Source organism: Macrotis lagotis, chromosome 2, assembly GCF_037893015.1.
Source record: "Macrotis lagotis isolate mMagLag1 chromosome 2, bilby.v1.9.chrom.fasta, whole genome shotgun sequence".
In the NCBI taxonomy this organism is placed as follows: Eukaryota; Metazoa; Chordata; class Mammalia; order Peramelemorphia; family Peramelidae; genus Macrotis; species Macrotis lagotis.
Window position 1 is genome coordinate 256,412,639 of NC_133659.1, and position 21,277 is coordinate 256,433,915.

The following is a 21,277-nucleotide window of genomic DNA, read 5'->3' on the forward strand; positions in this document are numbered from 1 at the left end:
CCTCATAAACTTGTACCCTTTAGTCAAGCCACTCCAAGATTAATTGTTCCTCTAAGGTTACCAATTCTTTATTTTCCCTTCCTTTCCACTTCTTTAATCTCCTTTCGTCAACACAGATCACCTACATCAGAACAATACAACAAGAGGAGGAGGAAGGACATCTGTCAGGGATGTTATTAAGGAGGTTCAGAGTCCAAAAAGTTATAATGAAGAATCACTAAGATTCCTTACAGAAGTAGGATCAAGGAGAAGGTTGAGCAAGACAGTTTAGGCATTTTTTTTCAAATGGCCAAAAGCTCCTTGGTTATTTTTTTAAGAATCTGACTCCAGGGGGCAGCTAGGTGGTATAGTGGATAGAGCACCAGCCTTGGAGTCAGGAGTTCCTAAGTTCAAATCCAACCTCAGCCACTTAATAATGACCTATCTATGGAACTTTGGGCAAGTCACTTAACCCCATTGCCTTAAATAAATAACATAAAAAAATCTGACTCCAGAGGGTAGTTGTTTGAAAAATCAGAAGTTTGTAGAGACAATAATAAAGAAAATATATTATACCATGCATAATGTTAATGAGAATTTCTTGAAATAGTTCTATCAGGCAAGAAACTGTAAAAGAAGCAACAATGTTTCAAATTGCAATCTAATAAACAATCTGGGTTCCCAGATCTTTCTGGTCAAAAATTATAGAATCCCAAGTATAAAAAGAGCCCTTTAAGATGATTGTGGGGTGGCTAGGTGATGCAGTGAATAGAGCACCGGCCCTGGAGTCAGGAGTACCTGAGTTCAAATCCAGCCTCAGACACTTAATAATAACCTAGCTGTGTGGCCTTGGGTAAGCCACTTAACCCCATTGCCTTGCAAAAAAAAAAAAAAAAAAAGATGATTGTATATTCTTTCCAAAAAAAAAAAAAAGGATTCTTACTATCACCATGATTTCAAAAGTTCTTGTACTAAGGAAGTCTTTTCCCCCACAATATTCAACTTAAATATCAGAATTTTTTTTGTTCATCTTATCAGAAGAAACAGATAGATATTATTCTATATATTTCAAAGACTGATTAAATCACCCTGTCTCTCATTTGTTTTATTTTTTTAAGTTTTTCTCTTTATTTAATATTTATTCTCATTTTGTACAAATAATGTTTTTTATACATTAATAAAATATTTTTGTTTAAGAGTAAACGAAATACCCCCTCCCCCCATAAATATAGACTTGCTTGGGCGATAAAGTAAAGGGGAGAGAAAAAAATTAAATAAAAAAAAATAGTAATAATTGTAGGTATGGCCAGGTGTCACAATGGATGGAGCCCCAGCCTTGGAGCTATGAGCACCTCAGCCCATATCCGGCCCCGTACACCCAACAATCACCCAGCCATGTGACATGCAAGTCACCCAAACCCCACTGCCCTGCAAAAACCAAAAAGAAAAAAGAAAAAAAGACCCAAAATAAAATAAAATAGTAATAATAGTAGGGGTGGTTGGGTGGTGGATAGAGCATTGGCCCTTGAGCCAGGAGCACCCGTGTCCAAATCCGGCCTCAGACACCCAACAATCACCTTGCTATGCAGCCCTAGGCAGACCACTCAGCACCATTTGCCCTGCACCCTCCCAAAATAATAATAATAAAAAATGTGCTTGAGTCTTTGTTCTAACACCAACAACTCTGTTGCAGGTGGATCACATTTTTTATGGTAAGTCCATCACAAAAGTTACTTCCATATTTTTCCACCGCTGCCATTGCTGATCGCAACTCCCTCCTTTCTTATTTCTCCATGTTCTCTCTCCTTTCACTCTGACTCTGCTGTAGGGTCGCTGAGTGGCACAGCAGACAGATTCCTGGCCCTGGGGCCAAGAGGCCCCGAGCCCCCATACCACCCCTTAGGCCTAGCCTCCACCTGGCCCTATGGTCCTGGGCAGGCCTTCCAATCCCAGCCCCTTGCAAGAATTAAAAAAGAAAATGTGTTATATCTGACCACTCTCCCGCCATGGTCCATCCTCTCCTCCATCACTCATATCACCCCCCCTTCCCCCGTTCCCCACTCCTTCTTACTCCAGATGCCTATACCCCATTGACTATATATGCTGTTTCCTCTCCTAACCACCTCTGATGAGAGTAAAGATTCCCTCATTCCCCTTGCCTTCCCCTCTTCCATATCATTGCAATAGCTCATTGTAATAAAGAAAAATCTTATTATATGAAATATCTTATTCCCCCCCCTCTCCTCTTTCTTTCTCCTTTTACATTTCCCTTTTTTCTATTGACTCCATTTTTACACCATATTTTATCTTTGTATTCAGCTTTCTCCTGTGCTTCAACTATAAAAGCTCCCTCTACCTGCTCTATTAAACTGAGAAGGTTCATATGAGTATTATCAGTGTCATTTTTCTATGCAGGAATACATGCGGTTCATCATCAGTAAGTCCCTCATATTTTCCCCTTCTCCTTCAATCTCCATGCTTCATCTGAGTCCTGTATCTGAAGATCAAACCTTCTGTTCAGCTCTGGCCATTCCAACAGGAACATCTGAAATTCCCTTGGTTCATTGAAAGTCCATCTTTTTCCCTGGAAGAGGACATTCAGCCTTGCTGGGTAGTTCATTCTTGGCTGCATTCTAAGCTCTTTTGCCTTCCGGTATATTGTATTCCAAGCCCTACCAGCTTCCAATGTAGTTGCTGCTAAGTCCTGTAGGATCCTGATTGCAGCTCCACGATATTTGAACTGTTTCCTTCTGGCTGCTTTAATATTTTCTCTTTGACTTGGGAATTCTGGAATTTGGCTATAATATCCCTAGGGGTTGGTTTTTTGGGATCTCTTTCTCAGGGGGGATCAGTGGATTCTCTCCATTTCTATTTTGCCCTCTGCTTCTAGAATATCAGGGCAATTTCCCTGTAGTAATTCTTTGAAAATGATGTCAAGGCTCTTTTCCTGATCATGACTTTCAGGTATTCCAATAATTTTTTAAGTTATCTTTCCTAAATTTGTTTTCCATATCAGTTGTTTTTTCAATGAGATGTTTCACATTTTCTTGTAATTTTTCATTTTTTTGGTTTTGAAGTATTGAGTCCTGGTTTCTCATAAATTCATCAATCTCCCTGAGTTCTATTCTTTGTCTGAAGGATTTGTTCTCCTCAGAGAGTTTTCTTATCTCTTTTTCCATCTGGCCAATTCTGCTTTTTAAAGCATTCTTCTCAATAACTTTTTGAACTGTTTTATCCATTTGACCTAAGCTGGCTTTTAGCATGCTATTTTCTTCAGCATTTTTTTGCATTTCCTTGACTAGGCTGCTGACTTCATTTTCATGTTTTTCTTGCATCTCTCTCATTTCTTTTCCCAGTTTTTCTTCTAACTCCCTCATTTGTTTTTCAAAGTCTTTTTTGAGCTCTGTCATAACCTGAGCCCAATTTCTGTTTTTCTTGGAGTCTTTAGATGCAGGAGCTTGTGCTTCCTCATCTTCAGACTGAGTATTTTGATTCTTCTTGGGCTCATATGCAAAATATTTCTCAATGGTGTTCCTCTTATTTCTCTGCTTGCTCATTTCCCCAGCCTGAGCCTGGTTTTAGGGTGCTTCCTGAGCTTTTGGGACACTCCCACAAGAGTCTCAGTGTGTGAGGCTCTGGTCTGTGAATGACCATATGTGCCCCCCTCTGCCACGGGGCTGAGGTGGAGGGAGCCCCTGCTGTTCAATGGGGTGGGGCCTAGACTGCGATCAGGATCTGAATGTGGTCAGAACCCCAGAGTCCTGTTCCAGGGGCAGAGGACAGAGCTCTGCAATCTTTCTTCACTCCCCTCCCTAGGTTCAATGGGCTCATGCCCTGGGGGCTCCTGCTTACAGGCTCTGCCTGCTTCTCTTTCCTGAATCTGCCCTGCTGAAGCCACACTGCTGGCTGTGTGCCCTGAGGGCTGGGCTCCATGTGCTCACTCTGGCAGAGGTCCCCCCAGCTGTTCCCCCAATTTGTGCCCGGTGTTCCCAGGGGGCATAGGTCAGGAAACTCCCCCACTGATGTGAGCCTCGGCTCCCAGCGCCCTGGGGCTGCCTCTGGGAGGCTGAAGTTCTTTGGCTCTGGTGGGCTGCCCCTCTGACCCCAGGGAGCAGAGCCTTTCTGCTCTTTTCCAGGTTACCTTGAGTAGGAGAACTGCCTCACTGGGTCCCTCTGTGGGTTCGGTCTCTCGAAAATTTAGTTAGAGTCCTTAGTTTCAAAGATTTATGAGAGAGCACCTAAGACAGGATCCATTCTTGTCGCCATCTTGGCTCCACCCCTTCCTCTCATTTGTTTTAAAAGGAATTTTAAAGATCCCCTAGGCTGGGGCGGCTAGGTGGCACAGTGGATAGAGCACCCGCCCTGAAGTCAGGAATACCTGAGTTCAAATCCAGCTTGGGCAAGTCACTTAACCCCATTGCTTAGCAAAAAAACAAAACAAAACAAAATGATCCCCTAGGCCATCTCATTTCACAGATAATATGAAGGGACACACAAAGAATCAGTGCCATAACTAGAATGAAAACAGAGCCATCTGTGACACCAGAATGCCTTTCAGTTTCTCCTCTTTTCAGCAAGATCCAGGCTCTTAACTCCTTAACTGTTGGGGCTGCTCTCCAAAGTTTCTACATCTACAGCTCTGGGTCCCAATAGAGCTCTGCAAATAACAAAACCTTCCCTTTATGGGGCCACATCATGGAGCAGCCATGCTCCAAACCAAAGCCCTTCTCACATAATAAGAAAAAGTTCAAACTTACTAGTAAAGGCTAAGGTGGTCCAGTTGGCTGTGCATGTGGATGGGGTAGGTTTCCCCCAAGTGAATCAATTTCTCTATTGCTTCGTATATGAAAATGATGCAAATCAAAGAGGCAAATGCTTCTTCAGTAAAGCGGGTAATATAGCAGACAAGAGAACTGGCATCTGTTGCCACAAGGACGATACACAGGAAAGCAGTCCATAGTCCAATGCAGGCTCGAAGGGATAGGTATGAGAGAGCATAGTCCCTGAAACAAAGCCAAAAATAAATCAAAAACACCAATGTCAGAAATCCAGTCCGGCTTTACTTCACACCTTCTTCTTTAATCAAAAAGATTAGGTTGGGTTGGTATGTGACACTGAGGGAGGTTTCTTATCTTGAACATCCCCTTCAATACTTCTGACTCTACATTTTTTGTTTTATACGAAGTAGCAATTTCATCAATATATTGTGTTCCTAGTGAGAAAAATTCCCTCTACCAATACAGATCAACTGTACTGTAATTTTGAGTCTGACAGAGTTGCGTGATTGAGCACTGAGACTTTAGTGATTTGTCCATGTTGCAAAGACAGAACCCAAACCCTGCTATCACTGACCTTGAGGACAGCTTTCTATCTGCTTCATAACAAGGCTCCTCCCTCCTACTTTATTAGATGGTGATTCCTAACAAATATAGCAAGCTAGTCCTGCCCCCATTCTTCATCATTTTTATTAATGATTTTATTTAGAATTTTACAATTTTCCCCCTATTCTTACTTCCCTCCCCCCCACACCCCACAGAAAGCAATTTGTCAGTCTTTACACTGTTTCCATGTTGCACATTGATCCAAATTGAGTGTGTTCATCACTTTAAAAAAATTATTTATTTAAGCCAGTGGGGTTAAGTGATTTGCCCAAAGTCACACAGCTAAGCAATTATTAAGTATCTGAGGCTAGATTTGAACTCAGGTCCTCCTGACTCCAGGGCCAGTGCTCTATCTACTATCTACTGCTCACCTAGTTGGTCCCCTGCTCCTCCTGGCTCTGACATAAATAAATAAAGGAGTGCATAAAAAATGACCTCAACTGACTAGTGCCCTCACAGTATGATGGGAACAAGTTATCTGTCTGGGCTCAGTAAAAGTACATGAGAATAAAGTTATAACTAAAGGGATTTAGGCTTGACATAAGGAGAATTTCCTGGCTATTAAAATAGCTTCCTTTCATATTGCACTTGTAGGTTTATAAAGGAATTTATATAAATTATTCTATCTGATCTTTATAAAAACCTGGTGAAAGAGGTCGATACCAGAATCATCACTCCTATTTCTACCTCACATTTAAAGAGTGCTTTAAGGTTTTTGTAGCCTTTTACATACATAATACTAGTCATAGCCATACTTTACAGAGTAGGAAACTTAAAAAGATTAAGTAACTTGCTTAAGGTCAAATAGTCAATAAGTATCTGAATTAGGATGGGAACTTGGGTGTTCCTTTTTCTGAGTCCAATGTCCCCAAACCCAGGGAAGTTTGGTGACTTGATCATGGTTACAGGGCTCCCAGTGACAAAGTTGGAACTCTGGCTCTGAATTCAGTGGAATAAATCACAGAGAAAGGTTGTAGGGTTCTTTAAGACAGGATAGTTGCCTAACAGTTGAGGATCCCCTCTTTAGAGCTATCCAACAGCAAAGAGGTACACTAAGAGATACCCTTCCTTAGGTCACAGACCCAGGTTAAGTATTCTAATTTGAAACCACTAGTGCTGTCTTTGTCATTTGCTTTGTCATTGTTTTTTACCAAAGTCCTGGAATTTGGTCTGGTCATTAAACTACACGAGTTAAGGTTTTCTGAAAAGAAAGGCCATACTTGCAGAACTTGAACAGTATCTTTTCAAACACCAGCACCGGCCCAGTGCTCCCCAGGATGGTGAGAGCCTGCCCAGCAAACAGGGAATAGGCTATTCCAGTCATCGAGGCTCCAAATAAAGATTCAATTGCACTCTGAAAGGAACAAAATTCATCACTGATTCCCTATCAGATCAATAAAAGGCAATATTATTCTATCTACTCACATAATCTTTCTATGTGTCTTAAAAGTCATTTGCTTGCATTTCATCTTACCAAAAGTAATGTGTACCAACTGTCTAATACTTTCCTGCATAAAACAATCTCCTTTTCAATAATTCAATCCATCTCTCTGTCCTTGCCTGGGCAACAACTTAATGCAATACTCATTTTAAAAAAAAAATGTGAACCACAATGCTATGCTGTCAGGCAGAGTCAGTCATCTGAAAATATAGTTTAAGGTAATAAAAGTTTATCAAGTCTTAATTTTTGAGACTATTAGTAAGGAATATAATATTCACTCCCATATTAGGAAATATTGTAGATTAGGTTATTGGGACACTGTGGCAATTTGATGAACCCACCACTCTAGCAAAAAAAAAAAAGTGGAGACAATTGCTGAAGATAAATGTCAGTCCTAAACAAATTATATAAATGTTAACTAGGGATAATAATAACAGTACTATCAACTTTTGTTGATATGAATAGGGGTTAATAGTGGCAGATGAGATTTGTTAAGTTGATTACATTCATGTATGACTCTGGGATCCCATCTGGGATTGTTAAAGATACTGGAGTGGTTTGCCATTTTCTTTTTCAGTTCATTTTACAAATGAGAAACTGAAACAACGTTCAGTGACTTGCCCAGGGTCACTCAGTAAGTGTCTAAGGTCAGATTTGAGCTCAGGAAGAGAAATCTTCCCACTCCAAGACCAGCACCGTATTTTCTGTGCTACTTAGTTGCCCCAAGGCATATAAGATACAAAAGAGAAAATGATTTCCAAATCCTTTTGATTTGTCATTGGAATATAAGATGGGCATTTCCCATGGCACTTCTGTTCTGACAAGTTTCTCTTTTTAATTATGTTTAGCTAAACTAACATTAAAAATAAATTACATTCCTTGAGACTATGTCAATAACATGAGGAGTTTGCCCAGAGGGGTCAGAAATAAACTCAAAATTTGTTGTGAATAATTGAAACCAAAAGAAGAAAAAATTACTATAATCCCCTGTATTCCTATTTCTCTAATATCTGCTTATTATGCTCATATTGATTATCTTCTTTTAATCTCCTGTCATCCCTGTATAGAGGAAATTGAAATGCAGAGAAATTTTGACTTGCCAAGTGATTAACTGGCAAAGCTAGGGCCAAAACCCGCATCTCTCTTAGTTCTATATCTCAGAGTTGTGTACTGGACAGATATTCTTTATCATTAACATGGTCATTAGTGAATAAAAGGTCTTACTATTCGTCCCTCAGTTGCTTCTCCCAGCAGACCCCCAAAGGTGATCACGGGTGACATGCAGGCACAGTACAGGAACAGAAAGGAGGCCAGACACTGTAAACTCAGAGCATCTCGATAGTCACTCCAGTACCAGGGGGCCTTCCTCTTTATATCCAGCACTAAGCCCCCAAAAAGCCTGTGGACACAGAGGAGACAGCCCCTTAGGACTCACCAGAGCTCCTCAGGGTTGCCTTCCAGTAAGATGATACTCGAGGACACAACTCTGAAACCACTTCTGATGTGCTAAGAAAGATGGGGACCATCTTGGGATTTGTGATTCCCAAAGCATGACGCTGCTTCTGGGTCAGCACGCATTCTACCAGCAGCCAAGGACATGACTTTCATTCATGTTTAACGGCTATCTGGAGAAAAGCAAGCATTGGCTTCCAAATGCAATCCAATGTGTGTATGTGAATTGAGCATATGCAAAAGGAAAAATTAAGCTTATGAAATAATAACAGAGCTACTATAAGAACTTGAAAGGCTGTAAAGGTCTGGCAGAAAATAGAAAAGGGGAGATTAAAGAGAGTCCACCAGCCATGCAGGTCCAGAAGGTTCCACCAAGTCTCCCCCCCCCCACTCCCCACCTCTGGGATGCTAGTAGGGCTCTCACTCACAGGCACTCTTCCAAAATGGGGGTCTACATCAGGACCATTGCTCTCCTTTACTTCTAGCTAAGAACAATTTCATTTAGGCTAGGATCTATCCCCAGGCTGAGAAATCGAAGTAGATTCTGAAGACAAGAAGCTGATGCAATGGAGAGAGAATCAGGCTTGAAGTCAGGAGGATCTGAGATCAAATATGACCCCAGACACTAGCCCTGACCTTGGACAAGACACTGAACTCCTCTGCCTCACTGTCCTATCTCACAGGGTAAATAAGATAATAATAAACTTTGTAAAATGCTTAGCACATTAATGAGCCCTTAATAAATGCTCATTACCTTCCCCTTCCCTAGCCTTCATATGACTCTTTGGGACAACACTATACCACAAAAAAGTTTTCCCTATCCTGGAATAGTCTTGGACTAAAAAGCGCCATCCCAGGAAAAAGTCTCCCAAAATAATCCATTGCTTTAGATGAAGCACTTATATAAAACTGGTAAATTTTTAACAACAAGCTCTCAGATGTAACAGGACAAGATTTTAATTTTAATCTACCACATTAATGTTTGGCCTATCACTTTCTTAATTCTAGATAATCTATGAATCAATCAACCCAACCCTCTGAGGAGATCTTACACTGCCTCAGTAACTAGCTCATAGTCAGCAAACTCTGGAAAGCAAGCAGGAACCCAGCTAACTGATGTCAATTTAAAAAAATAGGTTTAGGACATGAGATCCACATACTTGATATGTCTAGGTCACACTTAGATGACCTGGATTCTATCATCTGATCATCACAACACCCCCCCCCCCCATGCAAGGTAGGTAGTGAATGTATCACCAAAGAAGACTGACAGTTAATGAGGTTGAATGACTTGCCCAGTTTACACAGCTCATAAAGTGATAGGATGGGGTTTACCATTCCTATATTTTGACCTTAAGTCCAGTCTTCCTTTTGCTATTGTCATATTGCCTCCTGAGCACCACTGTTACCAAAGTAATGGAGAATTGTTCCCCACCCCCACCCCAACCCATCCCAGGGATTGCCGTTTTTCCTATTTGAGGCAGCCTCCAATGAATACTCATTGAAACATGATTTCACCTGTATTAAAATGTCCAGTGAGAGTTGTCCTAGCTGTATTCTCCCTAGGAACAACCCTGGCTCCTGGGATTGAATCACTTGCAAACTGAAATTAAACACAACCCAAAAACTCATTAGGTACTGAAACCTGGCAAGACATATCCTTCCCTGGGAGTCACCTAGTCACACAAACTGGTTTGGATGAGGTTTGACATATGGATGAAGAGTTTTCTAGAGTCCCTAATGCTCTACTTCTCTCCCAGAACTAAAATCTCCAACACAAGACATGAATATACCTAGGGAAGCCCTCCCTGGTCTGGGGCATCTGATCACCACTTGTCAGTCTGTCTTCCATGTATTCTAGTCTGTTCTTTATGGAAACAGAGATATTGCACCAGAATTCTATCTTTCCTGAATCTTTAGTGGTCCACTAAGATGTTGATAAAGATATGACCTAATTCAGGGACTAGCCTGTGTTTTTGAACTTCCAACCCCATTTTTAATATTCCTTTTTGTCCCAAAGTCATAAAATGAAACTGGGGCAACATAAGGTGTTAGTAGCGGGTCTCTTTCCTCCAGGAAAAAAAGTATCTGTAGGCTAAGGGGCCCATGCTGAGATGTGGGAAATCCTAAGTTTAGCTCATCAAAATGATCATATCTCAATGTGACATAGCAAGGGCTTCATTCTTTTCCTCCAACCCCTCTGTAGGACATCTTAAAATGTTAAGTTTCTAAGCTTGGGAAAGATAGCATTAAAACACTTGTGCATGCTATGATGCAAAAATGCAAAATGATTGCAATGGATGATCAAGTTTCTGGAGGTCCTTTGCCAAAAGTAATAAGGGAAAGAAAGGATAACCTTTTCTTTCCATGCCAAATTCTCAAGTGTCAAGTGTTAATATTGATACTTAAGGAGGACTCCCCTAAAATCTGTTTGAGGAAAGGAGGTCAGACACTGGATTTAGTGATTAGGAACATGATGGATTATATTTCTGACAATATAGGATTTGGTATGCAGGCACACTTCTCAATTTAAATCTCATTTCTGAATTCCTAATTTCACTCTATTGTTGAAGTCCAATCTACTGATCCTTAAAATTCTTAAAGGAAGTTGAGTAAATAGAGGTTGAGGGGTCCTGCTTCTGCCATTTTCTTATTTGGCACTTCTGGAGGAAAACTCATTTGGTAAGTAAAACTGAGCTTCTGATTAAGCCTTTCTTTTTTGTTTCTAAACCAACAAAAGTAAGTACTTAACATTGGCACATATCATATTCTTCCTAAATTCAAGATTTGGCATATTGATAGTCTGCAATTATAGAACAGGATTTCCCAAACTGGTACTTCACTCAAATGGATCTTTCCCAGAACCCAAGAGATCCCATTCAAGTCAAATGACTTAAGACTTAAGACCATGTCACAGAGACTTCCCATCCACTTTTTATGGTGACAACTATTAAAAAATTTCTCCTTTTCCCAGAAACTCCTTTCCCAGAGAGCCTATCCTATTCCCACCCTCAATGACCTCCCCTTCCAACCAAGATACTTATACACCTAAACAGAAACACTACCTGTTTACTGCATTCTCCTGCCTGCCTTTCTGTCTCCTCTCCTGGCATTCCATTGAGTTTCCATGCGTTTCAAAGAACTGAACATGTATGAAAAGAAATGACAAGCTTGTACTAATGGTGCAGAGTTAGCAGCACAGAAATAGTGAAAGGAGAAGAGTAAAGTTAGGGATTGTAGATAAAAATTTCCACTTAAGGTGTGGTCCTTATTCAGGGACTTCCCACCAAGAATGGGATTCCAAGATGCAGCTGGAAGTATGGAGTATATTCGGTTTATGGGTCAAATGAACAAGGGACAGGAGGAAAACCTGAATGCTATCTTGGGGGGGGGGGGATTCTGAGATATCGCCCCATATAGGGAGAGGAAAGGAAAACATAAAACTACTTCTGAAAGAAAGAGTTCAGCTGATGCAGAAATTGGGGGGAAGGGGAGATATGCTCCAGTAGAGCCTCCTAGTTAATTATTCTTGCTAACTGCTTTCTAGGCTGATAGAAAGTACTGCCAAAATCTTAATGTAACAAATCATTAAACTTCATGGTCTTTTAAAATCATTACTTAAAAGTTTTTACTAAGTTTCAGCATCCTGGTCAGAGTTTTGTTACAACTCTCCTTCCATTCATGGTCCTCACACTCTGGAGAAGACACACCTCTTTGGAGAGGTGGGGACAAGAGGTACTACTGACTGTCACGCCCTGCTTTGATATTGCCTTCCTAGTTCCTGATTCCACGACTTTTCCAGGTCTACTCTCACTCAGTTTTAAGAGGCACTTTCATCACCAATAAAGGAGAATATCAGAGGAACCCAGCTCTAGAGCTGGAAGGGAATACATTTTGCCTATGAGTAAAAAAAGTGTTTTGCCTAAAGTGATACAGATGGTAAAATGGTAGGATTTGAGAACAGGCCATTCGTCTCCCATGTTGATACTTTTTCACCTTTTTTTTTTTTACCATACCACATTGTCTTTTCATTAATTTGGAGTCAGAAAAGACCTTAAAGACCATCTAGATCAACCCTAGACCCCCCCCCAACTTGACCCAATTTACATATGAAGAAAGTGAGACCCCAAGAGTTTTCTGAAGTGATTTGCCCAAAGTGACTCAAATAACAGAACTAGAATTAGAATCCTAGAATTTGAATCCAGGTCTTCTGATTGAATCTATTGTGCTTTCTATAACACAAAAGAAATCTACTGTTCCCTGGGACAGTCCTAATTAGCCATATAGTCCATTAGCCATATAGGGTCAATTCTCCCTTCCTGTCCCCTTTTCCATTCCTGCAAAAACTGAGTCTTGAACTAGAAATGCTTAGCTACCATTGGAGATAGCATCTCCTAGATGTCTTCTCTCTAATACAACAAAAGAAGGGGTGGAAATTATTTAACATTGTACCCTTCCAAAACATAGAACATGTGTTTTATAGATAACATGACATGGGAATGATGAACTCAGCATGTTTTAATTCATTCCTTTCTTTCAAATCAGCCAAGTACACCAACAAAGAAGAAATATGATTTGCTATCATTGAAAAGAAATATTTAAATAAGTAAATTTCTCTTTTTTCATTTCATCAATATAGATTACGTGTCTAAATGCATTGTGTGGAATACTGAGGCAACTACAAAGATAAAGTAAACAATTCTTCAAAGATTTAAAAAGGTTGTGGGGAGAAAATTTATTTTTGCAGTCTGAGGACAAGCATAAGTGAAAAGCAGTACCTTTTTATTTCCACTCAGGACAGAGGAAGAAGCAATGGGTCTCCATCACAGGAGAGAATTAAGTTGGACACATCAGTCAGAATTTCCAGGTTTGAAGAGTAATTGGTCAAAAGAATGTTAGTAAAAGAGATTCGAAGAGAATTTTTCTAACCATTCTGAAGAAAAAATTCCTCCCTGAACATGTTTGACTGCCATCTTGCCTAAAGACAAGGAAGATAGTGGCCTAGAAGTCCCTTATGGCCTCCTCCAGCTCTTGGATTTTAAGATTATATATTTTTGTAATTCCATGTTTTATATTTCTTCAGTATCTTTCTCAGCACTTACGTATACATGTAGATACTCTTCACTCCAGTGAAGATCTTCACAGCATTGTCTATCTTTGCAACTACTCTCTGTTCCTAATCATATTAAGTCTTAGAAACATAACAAAGATACTAAAATTCACAAACAAAACTCTTGAGGCCAAAAGGAAGAAAGGTAAGATTCAGAAATATAAATTTGTGAAATGGGTTAATTTCTACCTAGATTCAGCATAGGTCATAACAGCCTTTCACAACATTCTAAGACACTGGTTCCCCTGAAAAAGTCATTTCAAGCCTATGAAGATATCATCACAGAAAATATTAAAAGAAATGTTTCTTCCCTTTTTTAAAGAGCTCCTTCTCTTGTGAGTAACACTAACATGGAAACTTCTCAGAACTCACCTCCCTGTTCGTTGAAGTTCAGGACCACTATGGCCACCATGTTGCTCTGGTTCGACATGGCAAATATTTCCATTTGGAACCCCAGGCATCTTCCTTTTTTCCTAATTACAAAATATTATGAATTACTTTTACTAATAAAATCAATTCTTGATCATTCCATACTAATCAAGGAGAAAAATGATGGGGCTAACTTAAAAAAAAATCAGAGAATCTCAGAACACTTTCTTGCTGGCTTTCTTTTTACTTAATTGGATCTAAAAAGGATTTTATATTCCCTGAATTTATACTGTTGGGACAATGAGAGCAGAAGAGGAGGGGAAGAGGAGTGTGCTGTGCTGAGAGAAAAAGGATAACATCAGATTAAAATAGTAATAATAACACGAATTATCAAAAAAATTTATATGCAAGTGGTTTATCAGAAAAGTTCCCTGAACAACTTGATGAGCTTATAAGGTAGTGAACCTTTTCTTTGGATTTTCATTCATTCTTCCCATTTAGGTCACGGATATGTCTAATGAAAACTTCGTGAGAGGACTAGGGTGGAATCTACTGGTATATAACCAATAATTTCTTGCTGAAGATAAAGATGTGTTCTTAACTGCCATAACTGGATATGATAATTAGCATGAGCTGCTAAGGACTGATTGGGAATAAAATGGTTGGCTCAGACTAGTGTGCATCAGAGCCAATCCTTTGTGCTTGGAAAAAAAGTCAGTTGAATTCCCCTCTGTCCACCACCAGTATCTCAATCCCTTTGTCAGAGAAGTCCCAAGAGCTGAGCACAGACTAGAGATAAGTAGAACTAGGGCCAAAACAAATCTGTGCAACTGCATGGCTTCCCCACTGGGAACCATTACTTGAGGTACAGTCACATTGCAGTTACTTGTTCTCACCCATGTGGCCTGAGAGGAGAGTTCCTGGACCCTAAGTTGCTCCATCCATGGCACTGACTGTCAGCCAAAAAGATGGCAACTGTGGAGAAAAGACCCATGTGGCAAAGCAGAAATCCAGATATGGATGCTTTCACATTTTTCTAATGCTTCTGAGTATTCTCTCCTTAAATTGCAAGTATTTCCATCAGAAATGTAATGAACTCTACTGTGCCCCTCTCTCCTTCCATCCATGTCTCCAGTCTCTCTTGTTTTGACATCCCTTCCTCTAGTTCTTTCTCCCCTTCTCAGAATCAAAGCAAAAGTTCCTGGATTTTATGCCAGTTCCTTTCAATATATCCCATCAATTTTCAAATCAGTATTGCTTTTGCCTCCACATCATCTCACATATGACCCCTTCCCTCCACTTCCTCTGTTGTGAAGCCTTGTGCCCAACTACCAAATGATTTCTAGCCTGACCTAACTAGCAGACAAACCACCTTTTTGTTAACTCCCCCTCCCCCCCCAGAATATCCTGCTATCCAAGAGAGATCTTTGTATCATCTTGCCCACATCTTTTAATTTTTAAATTTTTATTTTTTTCTAGGTCTGGCACAATGATAATGGGGGAGGAAGGGAAGTAGAGGAGAAGTGATTATGATAGGGGTGTTTTTCTTTTTTAATGAACTCGTTATTCATGAGATGACACCCTTGCCCCCTCAACGGCTGGACAGGAGAGGAGATCTGTAGGCAGGCATCCTGCCTTTGCTTTTGTATTGGATCACCAGCATTTAGCATAACGCCAGCAACAGATTCATAACAAATGGTATTCCTTTATTAATTCCTTCTTCTTTCTCTGCCCTCAAGAGATAGACCTGGATTGTCCTGTAGACAAAGGGGTGCACTCTTTGAAGTAGGTCAGAGTAGCAGGTTGTCAGAAATCAGCTCTATGGGGACAACCTAGATCCTGAAGGAGAAAAAGAGGCCAGAGGTTGGCAGCCACTGTGACTTCTGCTGAACTGCTGAGTGGGAGGGGAAGACCCTGCTCTCCCCAGGTATAGTCTTGTCTTCCTGAAGTTCCATCCCAGACCCACCACCCTCTAGGAGCTCTAGGAGCAAGATGATTTTGGAAGATCAGGAAAGGCAAGTCATAAACAGTTTAAGAGAGGGTTAGAGGCAAATATTTCCAAATATAAAAACACTTGGCCAACATCCTTCCATTTTTACCATGTTCAATAATCTGTATGAATATATTGTACTAAGTCTCTCAATCTTGGGAGAAGGAGGAATGACTGAGCAAAGAGTCCAGAAAGATAAATTTTATGAACTATGTAAAGTTGTATCAATTTGAACTCAATGTCCTGTAGAAATCTCAAATTTAATTCTTCCAAAATTTAATTCATTTGTCCCCATTCACTACCCTCAAAAAATGTATCCTTGTTCTAAATACCATTGACCTTCTAGTCATTTTTTGATTCATTCTTGACTCCTCATTCTTACCTATCTCATACATCCAATCAGCTGACAAATCCCTCTGCTTCATCTCTCTTATACATCTTCTTTCCTCCCCCATGCAGCCATTACCCACCTAGAGCAGAACCTCATCCCCTCTACCAGATTTAGGCAATGGCTTCCTAATAGATCTCCCTGACTCAAGTCTCTCCTCTCCTCAGCTAAAAGGATTTTCCTAAAGAATGCGTCTGACTATATTACTATTCTACCACACTCAGTCTTTCCTTACTCCCCCCTTTCACCTCCAAAATCAAATATCAGCTCTTCTGTTTGAAATGTAAACAAAGCTGCTCAATCTGGTAGGATCCTATCTTTCCAGCTTTTCCCATTAGTCCCCTCCCTGGCATCCACCATTTTGCCATTGCTCACACATGTTACCTTCCTTTTCTATGTCCCCAAGCCTGAAATGGAGCCCCTGCTCATCTCTGCCTCTGAGAGATATAGTTTCCTTCAAAATTCAGATGAGAAAATGCAGATTAAGAAAGGACTACTGCTGCTGCTGCTCCAACTGCTCCCACCACCATTCCTACCCCTACCAACAGTAGCTAGCCATTTATACAGTGCTTTTAGGCTACGTCTACATATATGTATATGCACATATATACATGGGGGTTTTTTGATCCTCATAAAAATCTGTTTTCATATTTTATAGGTTAGAAATCAAACTGAGAGAAACTGGATCACAAAGTTTATTATCTGAGTTAAGATGAAATCATTCTGGGAAGACTTCCAGGAGGAGATGAATTTCTAAGTGCATTATTAAAAGGGAAAACAGAGATGGGAAACTGGATGGAAATAACCTGGAATGCACTCATTCCTCATCTCTGCAATTCAGAATCCCTAGCTTTTGTTTTTTCCACAAAGTTCAACTCACATACCACCTTTCATGAAACTTTTCCTGATTCTAGCTGCTAATGCCTTCCCCCCAATATAAATTACCTTTTTAAAAAAAAATTTAAAAATACTTATGTGCTTGTAATAGAATACAAGAACATACCCGCGCGCGCGCGCGCACACACACACACACACACACACACACATATATATTTGAGAGAGAGAGAGAGAGAGAGAGAGAGAGAGAGAGAGAAGAGAGAGACAATCTATATAGAAATTTATAGACTAGAAGTTCCTTGAGGTCAGGGAGCTGTTCTTTTTGTCCCCAGTATCTAACAGAGCCCAGTCCATAGCAGGTATCTAATCAATATTTGTTAGTTGATTGATTATACTTATTGTATATTGTTTATTTTAATATTTAGAGTTATAATCCATGACATTTCTTCAGTCAAGGTTTTATAATCTGGGATAGATTTCAGGAGTTCTGTGAACTTGGATGGGGAAAAATACATGTTTTTTTTTCCATATAAATGGTTTTCCTTGTAATTCTATATATTTAATTTTGGGAATTTAAAAACATTATTCTGAGGAGAAGCCATAGGCATTCGCAGACTCTAAAAGGTTCCATGATACAACCTAGTCTAATTCTGGACCTGACAAATGAGTTATGTTTTGAAATGCTTCTCTTTTCTTTCCTTATTTCCTTTGAGCATCATAGAAAAGGACAGAAAAGGAAATGAGCTGGAAGGGGCAACAAATACTAGGCAAACAGAAATAAAGAAAATCAGAGTAATGAAACAAAGATAGATGTTACTCTAACCACAAGCTACTTTATGTAGAGTCTTTGGTAGTGGTCATGTGTCCTCCCTACGACATTAGAATTATTGGACAAATATTCTTGTTCTGTGGCCTCTGCATGGGCTGTTCTTAACCACAATATCCATCTCACTCCCTCTGGGTTATTCCACACCCCTCTCTCCTCCTTCAAAAATTTAACTCAAAATACACCTTCCCTGGAAACCCTTCCTGAATGACCTGACCCATCTGAGATCACTCTACTAATTAGTAATGATACTAGATAGATATAGATATATAAAGATAGAGATATAGACATAGATTAGACATAGATATATATATAGATATATATATATATAGATTAATTCCTATGGCATGAGTTTTCTGTAGGTGCTTTTTATCTTTTTCACATTTATATATTCTGTCTCCTTAAGTAGGTTATGAATTCTCCCAAAGCAGGAAGTCTTTTATTATATATCCCTCCACAATACCACATACAATGTTTTATATCCAATAAATAATGTGGACTGACTGAAGGTCATTACCTGGGAAGGAACATTTTTTGGTGGTTCAATTCTAATCGATGGATCCCATTCACCTGGGGGTAACACGGTCACTTGATCCAGGAACTCATCAATGCCAGCTAAGAGGTCATCGCGCTCCTTTGCCTTATAGGCTACATCATGAAAAATCTATGGAGTAGAGATGAATCTTAAGACTACAGGGAATCATCCAAAGGAAAACAATTATCAGTTGATGTCAGGAAGACTACAGCTTCTTGATTTTTGTTTTAGTAATAGAAGTCTAAAATGTATAGAACTTGAAGGATGTGGGAGGGAAGAGAGTCTGAAAAAAATCATAATTTTTAATGATGAAAGTGGTCTGGGTCCAAGGGATTTTAATCATGGTCTTTAAGTAGCTGAAAAACTATACAGTTGTTCTCCATCTCTACTGAAGACCAAACAAAAGGACTGAAATGAGAAATAAAGAAAAAATTTCCTGAATATTAAGTTTGGTTTGCACTTCAGAATGAACTGGAAAATAAGATTCAAGGTTTATCTTTGATATTTTGGTATTTTTGATATTTTTTAGCCAGGAGTTGAAAGCAGAATCCCAACACTCTTGAGCCGTACTTTTAAGAGCCATATCTGATATGTCCTAGCCTTAGTGAACTCATGTCGTGATGTTGCCACTTTGAGACAAATGTCATGATGTTGCTCAGGTATATCCTTACATTCAAAAGCGACTTCATTTATGGTTCCAAGGGCTTCTATTCGGCTCATTCACATCAATACAGCTCTCTTGTGACTACCTCCCCAAATTATGAAAAGTTCAGTATCTATGTAGAGGTATGCTTAGCCATACCTCAGTGGGAAGTGCTCAGACATCTGAGGCATGAATCCTAGGGATGGGAAAGGAGGAATATCTGCTGGTTGTTAATTTTTATTTAACAAGCATAGTTTTAGATCAAAAAAAGGGCTGGGAAAAAGGAGAGGAAAAGAAATAATGTATTTTCTCATCCAGGTAGATCTGCAATGGAAAGGGAAAATGTATGTAATTACATTTTCTGAGAGGGAAAGACAATCCCAAATTTCCTACTGGTCCAAGCAACTTGTCTTCTCTATCTAGATACCCCCACAAAACACAGCAATCATCTTAGAAAGATTTCTCCCTATTAATGATGATTTCCTTTGCAGAGAGGGAGTGAGGGGGAGATGGGAGAAATAAAGGATGGAGGGAGAGGGAGGGAGGGAGGGAGGGAGGGAGGGAGGGAGAGAGAGAGAGAGAGAGAGAATGAATGAACATAAAGTGAAAAAAGCTACATTAGAAACACAGGTGTTATAACCATTTCAAGTTTCATCATACCTCATCTGTCATAATGGTGGCCATGGATCTCCCAATTTCATGATATTGTTGGCCTTTTCCTACTGGTCCTAGCAAGATAAACAAGAACCTGATAACAGAGATAGAAAAAGGTTGTTACTAAGCACCAAGATGCAAGATTTTATTCCTCTCCAATGAACCTAAAAAGACAAACATTTTAACAAACTTTAAGTATGTGCCTTTAGTAGACACTCTGCTAATGGGTTGATTTCAGATACGTTAACCTCTCTAACCAACCTGGATATTTTGTGCTCATTAAAACCATTACTGTTATTGATATTTAATAATGTGGTTATAATTACATGGCCTTTCCACAGAGACAAAAAATCCTTCCTTTGGAAAAGAAATTTCTTTCCAAAAGGTCATTTTTTACATGTAATACAGATGAAATCCCATCTGAATCCCATTCATTGCTCTTATGAGACAAATAGGAGGAAGAGGTTAGAAGTATGAAACTCCATAAAATGATATAAACATATCATGTGGAACATGAACATGTGAAAACCTTTCTAACAAAATGAATACTAAGTAGCCTACATAATTATTATGGCCAAATAATTCAAGTTTGTAGCTGTTGTTTGTCCTTCATTCTCAAAAAAGATCATGACATCCAGAAGGTGATGCCATAATATGCAAGTGAGGGGATTTAAGTGAGAGTCTGCTGTGCAAAGTCATCAGTCTCATCTTCTCCTTAAGAGTTTTCTGGGTTAAAAAAAAAGTTTAAAAAAAGAGTCTTCTGGGTCCAGTGGCCAGATTTGGATCAGGACACCTGGATGCAGTGGGAGACCTTGGCTACTTAAAGCTAGGTCTTAGCTAGGTCTACCCCAGGTCACAGTTTGACTGAGGCAGCACCCATCCAGTGATTAAAGCTAAATAAGAGAGAGAAGAGTCAAAGAGACCAAGAATGACCATTTCCAAAAAAAGAAAAAGGAAGAAAGAAAGGAAAAAAACTGGGGGGGGATTAAGATCCTCAAGTATCTCAGTGATAAAGGTAGGTAAGAAAGAAATGAAACAAGTAGGTTGGTACTTGGAAAAACAGGGAATCTATTCTAAAATCTATACCTGAAACATTTCCAATGTAGTAGAACCTAGTTAAATGTTCAGTTTTGTACTACAAAGAGTTTTAAACTTCATCAGCACAGGGCTTAATCAAGTAGTTTTCTCTGGAATTTGATAAAATTCTCTAAAAAGCACTTTAAATTCATTCTCAAGAATCCTTGATGCTAAGTTAGTACTGAATTGTTTCTCTTCCCAGGGTCTAAGGAGACTAGACTTTTAATGGAATTTACTATACATATATGTATTTGTCTTTACCTTGTGGGAATTGGTACTTCTGTGAGGCCTGAGAGAAGAACAGCAGGTGATAGCCTTATAAAGGTCACAATTGGATGATCCAGGATATCCACCTCTCCAACCAAGACATTTGAGGCTTCTGCCCCAATAGGAATTTTCTTCATAAAATGAAGGTCCACCTAGAAATTCAAAATAATCAGAAATAATAATATAGCACTCCATTGGATCTATTTTCTCAATTCAGCACTCAGGTTTACAGATTTAGGGAGCAGAAATTCCCCTGTTCTCTTAGGTTCCAAAGTGTCTGGCAGGTTTGTACTTAAAAATTCACAGGCCTTCAAAGGTGTGCTAATAA

At 39.5% G+C, this 21,277-nt stretch overlaps 1 protein-coding gene across 2 annotated transcripts in view; it reads right to left on the reverse strand.

The window, feature by feature from the left end:
• SLC4A8 (solute carrier family 4 member 8) overlaps positions 1-21,277 on the reverse strand; it is a 53,258-nt gene that overhangs the window by 23,414 nt on the left and 8,567 nt on the right. For both annotated transcript variants that reach the window (XM_074225899.1, XM_074225898.1), the window contains exons 3-9: positions 20,944-21,101; positions 19,612-19,699; positions 18,291-18,437; positions 13,736-13,836; positions 8,026-8,200; positions 6,581-6,714; positions 4,737-4,982 (exon numbers count right to left, since the gene is read on the reverse strand). In XM_074225899.1, coding sequence (XP_074082000.1) covers positions 4,737-4,982; positions 6,581-6,714; positions 8,026-8,200; positions 13,736-13,836; positions 18,291-18,437; positions 19,612-19,699; positions 20,944-21,101 — 1,049 coding nt within the window. The remainder of the gene's footprint in view (positions 1-4,736; positions 4,983-6,580; positions 6,715-8,025; positions 8,201-13,735; positions 13,837-18,290; positions 18,438-19,611; positions 19,700-20,943; positions 21,102-21,277) is intronic.